The sequence below is a fragment of the Cryptomeria japonica genome, chromosome 10 (assembly GCF_030272615.1).
Source record: "Cryptomeria japonica chromosome 10, Sugi_1.0, whole genome shotgun sequence".
NCBI classification, from domain to species: domain Eukaryota; kingdom Viridiplantae; phylum Streptophyta; class Pinopsida; order Cupressales; family Cupressaceae; genus Cryptomeria; species Cryptomeria japonica.
The window spans coordinates 784143314-784154838 of NC_081414.1; the positions used below are offsets into that span (position 1 = coordinate 784143314).

Consider the following 11525-nt stretch of genomic DNA (forward strand, 5'->3'; position numbering starts at 1 on the left):
CCACCGCTCCTTTTTGCTTTCTCTTTTCCGACTGTCCGTTGTCCAAGCAGTCCGCTTTTCTTTAGCCTTTGTCGAATGCTCTTTGCTTAACACCGAAGCTTACTTAGTTTTAAGTTCCGGTTTGCCTGAATCATTTCTTGTGTTTTCAATGTGTTGTTTGCTGTCAGAAAGATTTTTTTATTTTACTTCACTAGTGGCAAAACTACGCCTACGCAAGTATGGATAGCACTGCAGGAGAAATACAGAAAACATTGAGAGGGCTTCAGCTTTCTGAAGAGTTACATGGAGAAGCGAAGAGCCCAGTTGCAGATTTGCTTGATCTGCGCTCCAACGGCAACCAGCGGTTTCAACATGGCGACTGGAAAGGAGCAATCACATGTTATTCTGAATGCATAGAAATTTACAACAAGGAAGCCATGGACGTATTTGTGAGTTGTTATTCTGACAGGGCAGAGGCATTTTTAAAGCTGGAGGAGTACGGGAAAGCCGTAGAAGACTGCGAGAAAGCCCTGCAACTTCATTCCACTCATCTCAAATCCCTCTTTCGCAAGGGCAGGGCTTTGCACGAACTCAAAGAGTACAACTTAGCCTGCTCGTGCTTTCGACTGGCACTAGAGCAATCCCCAGATGCCAAGGAAATAAAGTCTCACTATGACAAATCGAAGAAGATGAATGAAGAAAACCAGCATGGTAAGTTTGATCTCTCTGCCTATTTTCTAAATGGTTTCAGACAGCAATATATTCCAGAGGTGAGTAATTATATTGGTCCAGTCATTATTAAGAAATCCCCTGTCCATGGCCGAGGTTTGTTTGCTACCAAGGATGTTGAGGTCGGAGATACTCTGCTTGTGGAGAATGCGATTGCAGTGAGTGGCATCTATCGCAGGTCCATGGCCTTTCGTATGGAAGAGAACCCTCCGAGCATGCTTGAGGGTCTTCACCAAGACACAGTAGAGCGAGCAGCCGCTTGTGCAATGTCATGTCCGAGGATTTTGCGGCAATTGCAGCACCTTACTGATTCATCTTGGCTAGAGGATTCAGAGGTTCCGGACATGGAGTTGTTCAAGGTAAATGATGGTAGTTGGAGTAAATTTGGGGATAACCCAGTGAATTTCCAGATTAATACGTTTGATCTCAGGAAAGCTATGGAGTTGAACGGTCTAGTCACATATATTAGCACGTATGAAGAAAACCCAGTGAAGGAGGATGAAGATGATGCCAACAGCAGCATTGGGTTCGGGAATGAGAATAGCGTAATAGAGCAATGTGGGCTTTGGGGGCTTCCATCTTTCATCAACCATTCATGTTTTCCAAATGCTAAATATATTGTGGTTGGAAAAGCAATGTTCATTATAGCCGTGAGACGAATTGCTGCAGAGGAGGAAATAACTGTGCCTTACTTCAGAAGCCTTTATCCACTGGTGGACCGCGAGCGCGATTTCACACCATTAGGGTTTCATTGTGAATGTAAGCGGTGTGTGTTGGAACGATCTCTTGGTCCATCTTTCAGAAAACTGAGTCAGAAAATCCACAATTACTGCAGGTCTCTGATAAACACTATGTATATTTCCCCCCGAGATATGCAGTCCTTGGTAGGGTTCGCCCTGCAGTTGGAGAAAATTGAGGCCCAGGATGAAGAGAAGAAACTCATACGCTCCTCATTCTATTCTCTCTACAAATATCTTTTTGCTGCTGCTGAAGTTTATACTGATTTTCGTGTGCTGTCAAGGTCGCTTCCTACAGTGATGGATGTGGCAGAGGCATTGTGGCATGCTGAACCAGGTTGTGGCAGCTCCCTCAAGATGTTTCAGAGGCTTCTAGAGGGAACGCATGGAAAACAGAGGGATTTACTTTTTCACAAGGCAATGGAAAACAGCATAGCGATAATTGGAAAACAGAAAGAACATGTACTTAAAGCTTTGGTGCTGTCAAAGTTTGATGCAGTTTTCCAAACAGTCAGGCCGTGGAATGCCCGTGAGGTGTATTCTATAGTCTATAGTCGTAGTAGTATGGTCTGAAGCTGTTGTACTAATCGTAATGGCCTAGTAATGTTCTAAGATATAGTATTAGCAATATGAAAATTTTAACTTATTGGATGCCTTTGAGTTCTCGTGCCTACTCTCAAATAATTGTTACATTTTTTTTCGTTTAATTTCGTATAATTCCAGTTGTAGACTAATGAAGTACCTTAATTGTAAAGATTCATTCGTCATAAATTTCTTGCAACTATTATAATAAGTTTTACAGAGATGTTTAATCTTTATATATGTGAGAGAAAGATTTTGGTTTTATATGCTTTCTATATAAAGGAATTTTATTTTTATTTTTATTGTTTCTTTTGCATAATTAAATAAAAAATAATATCGAGATAGATTTACAGATATGATTGTAATAGTAAAATTTGCATATCATGTTTCATATTTATGTCTCAATTGATAATATGATCTCTTTTAGAAATTGTCTTGGCACAATTATATAATCACAAATGGCAAAATATTGTACAAAGTTGAACTCCTTCCTCATTACTTATTGGGTTACAAACATTTACTCTCCACCCACATCCATATGAACAACATAATTAAATGATATATTCACCAAATTATGTGCTAGTTACACCTATTCATCCACCTATACCTATACATTATATTAAAGTTACTATATATAATTGGTAATGTATACGAGGTCATATCCATATATTTAAGGTCAGCCTAATGATTGTCATTTCACTCATCAATCTATATTGAGGCCCAGGATGAAGAGAAGAAACTCATACGCTCCTCATTCTATTCTCTCTACAAATATTTTTTTGCTACTGCTGAAGTTTATACTGATTTTCATGCATTGTCAAGGTCGCTTCCTACAGTCATGGATGTGGCAGAGGCATTGTGGTATGCTAAACCAGGTTGTGGCAATTCCCTGAAGATGTTTCAGAGGCTTCTAGAGGGAGCGCATGGAATATAGGGGGATTTACTTTTTCAAAAGGCAATGGAAAACAACATAGCAATAATTGGACAATAGAAGGAACATGTCCTTAAAGCTTTGGTGTTGTCCAAGTTTGATGTAGTTTTCCAAATAGTGAGGTCGTGGAATGCCCGTGAGGTGTATTCTATAATCTATACTCGTACTACTATGGTTCGAAGTTGGTTGTACTAATTTTGATGGCCTAGTAATGTTGTGATACTAATTTTGATGGCCTAGTAATGTTGTGAGATAAAATATTAGTAATATGAATATTTTAACTTGAAGATCCACAATTTATATTAGTAAATGTGTTCATTTCTGGTTTGGATTGTGTGTGGTTGTTTGCATAATAGATGCAGTTTTGTATTTGTTGGAAGCCTTGGGTTCCCGTTATAATTGCAATTTTGGACTAATAAATAAGTTAATTAACTCAAAGTTATTATGCAATGGTAGCATGGGGATATAATAATAATTTATTCTTAATATATTTTTACTTTTATAAAAAGTATAATATAAATGCAAAATAGAATAAGAGCCTAGCGCTTGATCAAAAACACAAAAATTGCAAATTACAATGTATTTTTATATGATTTGTAGTGGTCCGGTCCTCTTAATCTATATTCTCAATATTGTTTATAGTAAAAAATCTAAAAAACAATTATGTTATGTGAATTTGTATTTTAACAATTGTATTGTTTTGTATGGAGAGTAGTCATTGGCAATATAATATACTAATAATAATAATAATAATAAAAAAAAAAAAATCTTAATAAAAAAATTTGTTTAAAAAGAATATTAAAATATAAAACATTAAATATAATAATAAAAATTTAATATAAATTAAAATTTATTTTAAGTGGAATAACATGCAAATAAAATAATTGCCTCTCCATTGATATCTTTGCACATCTTTTACATATATATTTTTTTAAATATAGATATATTTGTGTTTAATTAATGTAAGTGGTGAAGGGACGCAAACTATTACAAATTAGAAAATTATATCAAAACCAAAAATTGTTGTGGGACCAAACAATAGAGTTACACCTAGGTAGCACAAGTAAAACACTACAAAGCTAAATTAGATCTAAAACACAAACTATTGAAAATCATAGATTGGATTGAAAAGTGGACCCATTGAAACAATCTAATATTTTTTTATCAAATGGGAATGACCCTTCTTAATATTGTATAGCATTGTCTAAGATGAAACATCCTTCTACTAGGGAACAATGGGAGTAGTACTTGTAGATCCCTCAAAAGGAGAAAATGAATCTAAAAGATGATTTGTCAAACCCAAAAGAGGAACTTGGCAATCTAGGGTGTTGGAATTAGGTACCATGGAACCGATAAGGTTAGTACTTGAAAGAGCACCTAAGGATCCATAGGAACACCTACAACATGATATGACACAAAGGTAGGATCAAGGGCCACTAAAATAGGAACAACACCAACAATAGATATAGGGGACACCTAGGTAGGGGGCATAAGTGTTGAGCTAATATGAGCCACAAGAAAAAAAATTAACAAAAAATATAGATGAAATATTTTTTAGAAATGAAATTCATCAAGCTTTAAACTTTAAATGGAGTATTTATATGTAAAATGGCATCAAAATAAACTTATAATGACCCTCACAAGTCCTAAATGTTGTCTTAGGTTAACATATTTTTTCTTAAATTAGATTGTGTGATCACCAAATATAAGATATAGTTTTGTGAAAAATAAAGCTTGATTTAAATCATCTAGTAAAACCATGCTATAATATATTGGTAGGGTGGAAAGATAAGTTGTTAAGACATGCTAGTAAATACATCCTTGAAAGGTATTGTCTTCAGAGAAACCCTACAAAAGAGAAAAAAAAAATACATATTGAATGGATAGAGAAAATCCAAAAGAAGTTATTGTGGACTAATACAAAAGAGAAAAAAAAATTCCACTTTAATTCACTACAACTAGGTCTATTTAAACTAAAAAAAAATTGCAATTGGATAAAAAGGATATTCAAACATTTTAATAAATCCCTTTTTACCACAATGCATTGGAACTTTTTCAAACAAAAAAATAATTAATGTTCATTTTTAGTTGCCAAATACCTTCAAAAAATAAATGTCTTGACTAGCAATTCAATTCCAAAGGGTTCTTTTTTTAGAATCTCCCACCTAAAACTAAGGGCTCTTAGTCATGGAATTCACTAAAAGCTTCGGCATTGTGACTATCTCAAATTTTGAAACGGTGAGTGGATTGGGGAAGTGATTGCTTATTTAAACTACAAGCCTATTTATTTAGCTTACTTTGATACAACATAAAAACAAAACAAAACAAAAAACACAAACCAAAAACTGTAGGTTTTGACATGATTTAAAATACCAAACTATTATCACTGAGGGCCTCTACACTTTGGCAAAGATATTTTAGAAACAATTTCAATTCAATCTTAAATCAAATAAAAAATTCTAAGACAAGAATCTTCAAAAACTCTACTCTTCCAACAATTTCACTATACCCTCTTTTTATTCATTATGCATAGATTTTTTGATTTCATATATCAATTTGCTCCATGCTTGGAACCCGTAGTGTGTTCCCAAAATTAACTTCTTCTTGTGCACTTCTTTGTATGAGAAAATTCTCCCTTTGGATATCTTGATGCATAGAGATTTCTAACTTCCTAATAAATGCATACTTAAAAAATATGGAGAAGAAAATAATATCCACCCACTCCTACATTGATCCTTGTCTATTGATATTTTGGGATTGATCATGGCTAGATTCAGGATTTCTTGGGTTACCCATGAAGATCTCAAATATTTTCTCTTTAGTTAGATTACTTCTTACAAAAGCACTATGTTGGAGGAATTAGAGAAGATAACTACTTGAGATGTGTAGAATTAATAGAAGGAAAGGAATAACAAGGTTTTTAAAGATGAAGAGATGAATCCCTACCCAAATTTATTAAGTAATAAGGAAATCTATTTCTAACAACCTAAGAAGAATTGAAATCAAAATATTTTTTTGGGTAAGACTATAGAGGAGTTCCTAACAAGCTAGGAAATTTTGTGGAATGAAAATACTAGAAGCAATGGAGCTTTTTGACTATATGGAAGAAGCCTAATTTGGGATGGACAAACCTAAACTCTAGTTGAGTAGAGAAAGGAAATCCTAGATAGGTCATAGTTGGAGGAATCTTGAGAAATGAGAAGGGTGAGTTAATTGAACGATTTAATACTCAAATAGGGGGAAAAGCCCCATAATGAAGTAGAAGCATTTTTTTCTTGGTAAGGAGTGAGGAGGGCTCTACAAAATGCTCTACACTACATAATAAAGAAACTCCACCTGCAACACAACTCAAAACTGACTACTAATCTAATTAAGGGTGATATACCCTCTCGAGAATCTTGAATCATATCAACTAAATTGAAAGTTATTTATGAATTTTTAAAGAAATTAAGATAAGTCACATTTATATGGAAGAAAAAAATCTATTGTTGTTGCTAATATTGGGTTCTTGGTTTCAGAGTGAAGCTCTTGGTCCACATTTCAACAAATACCTCTACTAGTGTGAAATATAGTTCTAATGATTAAAAATTAAAGTTATGATGAAAAAATAAAAGAAAATGGAACTTGGAGGATTCATGCATCCTTTGAAAGGAATTACAAGATGAGTGGAGATAAAATAAAAATATTAGTTTTGGAAAAAAAAAAAATCGTGAGGATTATGATCACTATTTTGATTCACTTGAAGGACTATATTGAAAAAGTAGATGTTTTAATGTTACAATCTTGAAATATTATATTTTCATGGGCCACATTTCATAGAAATGATTACAATCTGATAGAAAGATGTGAAACTCAAAATTAAATTAAAAATTATTTCTTTTATTTTCATTTATTCATGAAAAGAAATGTTATCTTTGTCATTACAACTCACAAGATTTAAAATGATAGGAAAGAGAAGGGTGATGAAAATTTCTATCTCAATTCTTCCACCTATGAACAACTACAGAAAAATAGAGATATGTGGAAGATGTTTAATTGAGGGGTCTCAAATTATTTCATGTTCATGGAAGGCCAAAATGTCATCATTTCTAAAACGTTTTCAGACTCTTGAAACTTGAAATGTGTCAAAATAGGGGGAGTCGGGTTTACCATAATAGTAGAAATGATTAGTGAGACTACTAGAGTTAGCAACCATAGGCATGAAGTGAAGAGATGACATAAATCTAGGGACAAGAAATGCATTGATTTTTTTCTCAAAGAGGGGAAAGAAACCAGTTTGCTTCTAGAATGGTTATAACTAATAAGGTATACCCAAGCTATGGGATGAGATAAGTAGAAACTTAATAAAATATTTTACTATAGAAGGCCACTTTGGGGTTGTCTATAACTATCATTTTTCTATCTTAATGCATTTATAGTTAAATTTTAAGATTATTAACATTACATTCTTTGTGTTATCTTCCTTGGAAGCCTCCATTATCAATGGAGATATCCACCTACATCAAGGATTAATATACTTTTTTTTTAATTCAACTTGCATAGAACCCTTTGATAATCTCTTGCACAAAATGACTTTACTTTTAGAGAGTCAAGAGATAATTTTAGTTCATAGGGCCCTCTCTTTGATACAAAAATCCTTATGAATTTTGAGTAGACTAGACTTATCCCCTTGTTGAATCCTCTTGGAAGGATTGAGGTCTTGAATCCCCAATAGGTTACATAGGTTCAAAACCCCAATTTTGAGAAGGTAAAGAAAGGTAAGGGCATCGTTAAGGTGTTAAGAATTGGTTTTACAGAAGCTAATATTAATTGAAAGAGCCTTTTGGTCTTGCAGACCCCTTTAGGAGACATGTAGTAAGGAAAAAACAAAAGGTAAAAATCCTAAACATTAGGAAAAATAGGAAAAGAAAAAAAGAAAGCTCAAAAAAATGGAAGGATATGGGTGTGGAATGTGATTAGGAGAAATAGGATGTTTTGAATGAAAGAAAAAAAGTGTCTATGAGAATCGTAGTTGCTACTAATCATGATAAAAATACTAGAAAAGAAAATGTTGAAAAATATGTGCAAACTCGCACCTTAAAAGTTATTTTGGATTCTAGTAAAGACAATTAAGGAAAGGAGTCAAACTCAACCTACCAAATCTTATGGTCTTGTTCCCTTAAGACATATCTAATTCCTACTATCATCCTTATGAGGAGAATGTGCTTGAAATTAGCTTGACATCGATGGTGTAAAACTCTATACCATCTTTAGAAACCTTACATAGTAAGGAAAGAATAGAGAAAATGGAGTGGATGTCATTGAAGATCCTCAAAAGGAAAAACAAGGGAATGCAAAGAAAAAAGTTAGATCTTTGGACTGAAAATTTTGTCAAGTCGAGGATACTCTAACTAAGATGTTTTCTATTACTAAAGATCTCATTTAATGTTCTATGTTTTCCACGGCTTACTTGCAAGAGGACCTTGATAGGAAGGAGGGTTGGCTAGAAGAGAAGCGACATGAATTTAAGAAGGAACTTAAGAAGATTTGAGAGATCAAGAAAAATAACATGAATTTTGTCATGGAAAAGTAGAATGAAAGATTAAAACTTGTGGTGGATGAGTGGAACACTCAGATTGGCCTCTACAATTTGAAAACTAACCAATCTCCGAATTGTTTATTCTTCAGTTTTAATTTAATTTAATTTTACTATTTTATTATTCGTTAATTTATGTTACATTGATACAATTCATAACTACTTTTTTATTTCACTATTTTGATAATGTAACTTTGAGAGTGGAACCCATTTCCCACTTATCTAATAAATAAATAAAAAGAAAAGACCCACTTAAAGTGAGGGAATTGATGACCTAGATTTTAATAATGTAAGAGAGTTAATATTAAAGATCAGTGTTGTTGGGGTGACATTTTATTCCATTCTCGCAACCTCGGATTCATAGATTTGATAAATCTACGTTTACATAAAGTGAAACCATTTAATGACGTAAATGCAGTAATGTACGAGTACTCTACTAAAGAAGAGATAGAACTGCGTGGGTTCCATTCCCACCGTTTCTTTATTGCTTTCACTTTTCCAACTGTTCTCCGTCCTCGCACTCCGCTTTTTTAGCATTTGTCGAATGTTCTTTCCTTAGCCCCGAAGCTTGCTTAACCGCCATGCTGGTTACTTTTAAATTCCAGTTTGCCTATGTCATTTATTGCATTTTCAGTTGTTCCCCATCAGTAGGATTTTGCTTTTCCTTCACTAGTAAGAAAAACAAGGCAAATATGGACAGCAGTGCAGGAGAGATACATAAAAGTTTGCAAGGGCTTCAGCTTTCTCAAGTGCTCCATGGAGAAGAGAAGAGTCCAGTTGCAGATTTAATTGATCTGCGGGCCAAAGGCAACCAACGGTTTCAAAACAGCGACTGGAAAGGAGCGATCGCATGTTATTCTGAATGCATAGACATTGCTCTTAAGAATAAAGATGAACTTTGTAACAAGGAAGCCATGGACGTATTTGTGAGTTGTTACTCTAACAGAGCAGAGGCATGTTTAAGACTGGAGGAATATGGGAAAGCTGTAGAAGACTGCGAGAAAGCCCTGCAACTTCATTCCACTCATCTCAAATCCCTCTTTCGCAAGGGCAGAGCTTTGCACGGACTCAAAGAGTACAACTTAGCCTGTTCGTTCTTTCGACTGGCACTAGAGCAATCCCCAGATGCCAAGGAAATAAAGTCTAACTTTGACAATTCGAAGAAGCTGAATGAAGAAAACCAACAAGGTAAGTTTGATCTCTCAACCTATTTTCTAAATGGTTGTAGACCGCAAGATATTCCGGAGGTGAGTAATTATATTGGTCCAGTGATTATTAAAAAGTCGCCTCTGCATGGTCGAGGTTTGTTTGTTACCAAGGATGTTGAGATCGGAGATACTCTGCTTGTGGAGAATGCGATTGCAACGAGTGGCATCTATTGTAGGCCACTGGCCTTTCCTGTCGAAGAGAGCCCTGCCAGCGAGCTTGAACGTCTTCATCAAGACACAGTGAATCGAGCTGCTGCTTCCGCAATGTCATGTCCAAGGATTCTGCAGCAATTGCGGTACCTTACTGATTCATCTTGGCTAAAGGAGACAGAGGTTCCGGACATAGAGTTGTTCAGGGTAAATAATGCTAATTGGAACAAATTTGGTGTAAACCCAGGGAAATTCCAGATAAACACGTTTAAACTCAGGAAAGCTGTGGAGCTGAATGGTCTACTCACACATATTAGCAGGGATGGGAAAAATCCAGTTGAGGAGGATGAAGATGGTTTGAACAGCAGCATTGGGTTTTGGAATCAGAGGAGCGTAATAGAGCAATGCGGGCTTTGGGGTCTTCCATCTTTCATCAATCATTCATGTTTTCCAAATGCTAAACGTATGGTGGTTGGACAAGCAATGTTCATTATAGCTGTGAGAAGAATTGCTGCAGAAGAGGAAATAACTGTTCCTTACTCCAGAAGCCTTTATCCGCTAGTGGAACGCGAGCGCGATTTGACACCATTGGGGTTTCACTGTGAGTGTAAGCGGTGTGTTTTGGAACGGTCTCTTGGTCCATCTTTCCGAAAACTGAGTCATACTATCAACAATTACTTACAGTCCCTGACAAAGCCAACGAATATCTCATCCAGAAACTTGCAGTCCATGGTGGGATTCGCTCTGCAGTTGGAGAATATTGAGGCCCAGGATGAAGTGAAGCAACTCATACGCGCCTCATTCTATTGTCTCTACAAATTTGTTTTTTCTACTGCCAAAGTATATACTGATATTCGTGTGTTGTCACAGTCGCTTCCTACAATAATGGAAGTAGCAGAGGCATTGCGGCATGCTGAACCAGGTTGCGATGCCTCTCTAAAGATGTTTCAGATGCTTCTACAGGAAGCGCATGGAAAACAGAGGGATTTACTTGTTCAGAAGGCAATGGAAAACAGCATAGCGATAATTGGAAAACAGAAAGAACATGTCCTTAAAGCTTTCGTGGTGTCAAAGTTTGATGCATGTATCCCAACCGTCAGGACCTGGAATCCCCGTGAGGTGTACTCTACAATAAACATATAGTATGTACGGAGCTGTTGATGCTATAGTATTTGCTATGGCCTAGTAATATTGTGAGATATTCAAAATATTAGCAAGATGAAGATCATAACTTGTTGGATGCTTTTCAGTTAGAGTCTTTACTCTCTTTTTTTCTTTTTATGTTTAATTTCTTATAAACCCAGGTTTAGTTTAATGAAGTACTTTAATTGTAAAGGTGTAGACCAAATAATTTCAGAAGGAATAAAGTTATCGAGAGATGTTCGACTTTTATTGGTGTGAGAAAAAGATTTTGTTCTTATATGTTTTTTTATTGGAAGTTTTTATTTATTTATATTGTTTTTTCCAACGAAAGCAACTTCATGCTAGATTGATAGATTTATTGATATAATTGTTATAGCAAAAATTTTATTCTATATGTCATTTTTATTTCCCATTTAATCATATTGTTATTCTTAGAAAATGGCATAGTACATTTAAATAATGACAATTGGTAAAATCTTGCACAAATTTGG

The 11525-nt window shown here is 34.9% G+C and overlaps 2 protein-coding genes across 2 annotated transcripts; both read left to right on the plus strand.

The window, feature by feature from the left end:
• The first annotated feature begins 218 nt into the window (after positions 1-218).
• On the plus strand, positions 219-2018 carry LOC131039277 (methyltransferase FGSG_00040). The gene has a single exon (XM_057971981.2). It carries the CDS (start codon positions 219-221, stop codon positions 2016-2018), a length of 1800 nt encoding a protein of 599 aa, XP_057827964.2.
• A 7207-nt stretch (positions 2019-9225) lies between these two features.
• On the plus strand, positions 9226-11034 carry LOC131039276 (uncharacterized). The gene has a single exon (XM_057971980.2). The coding sequence runs from the start codon at positions 9226-9228 to the stop codon at positions 11032-11034; it is 1809 nt and encodes a 602-aa protein (XP_057827963.2).
• Positions 11035-11525: the final 491 nt, after the last annotated feature.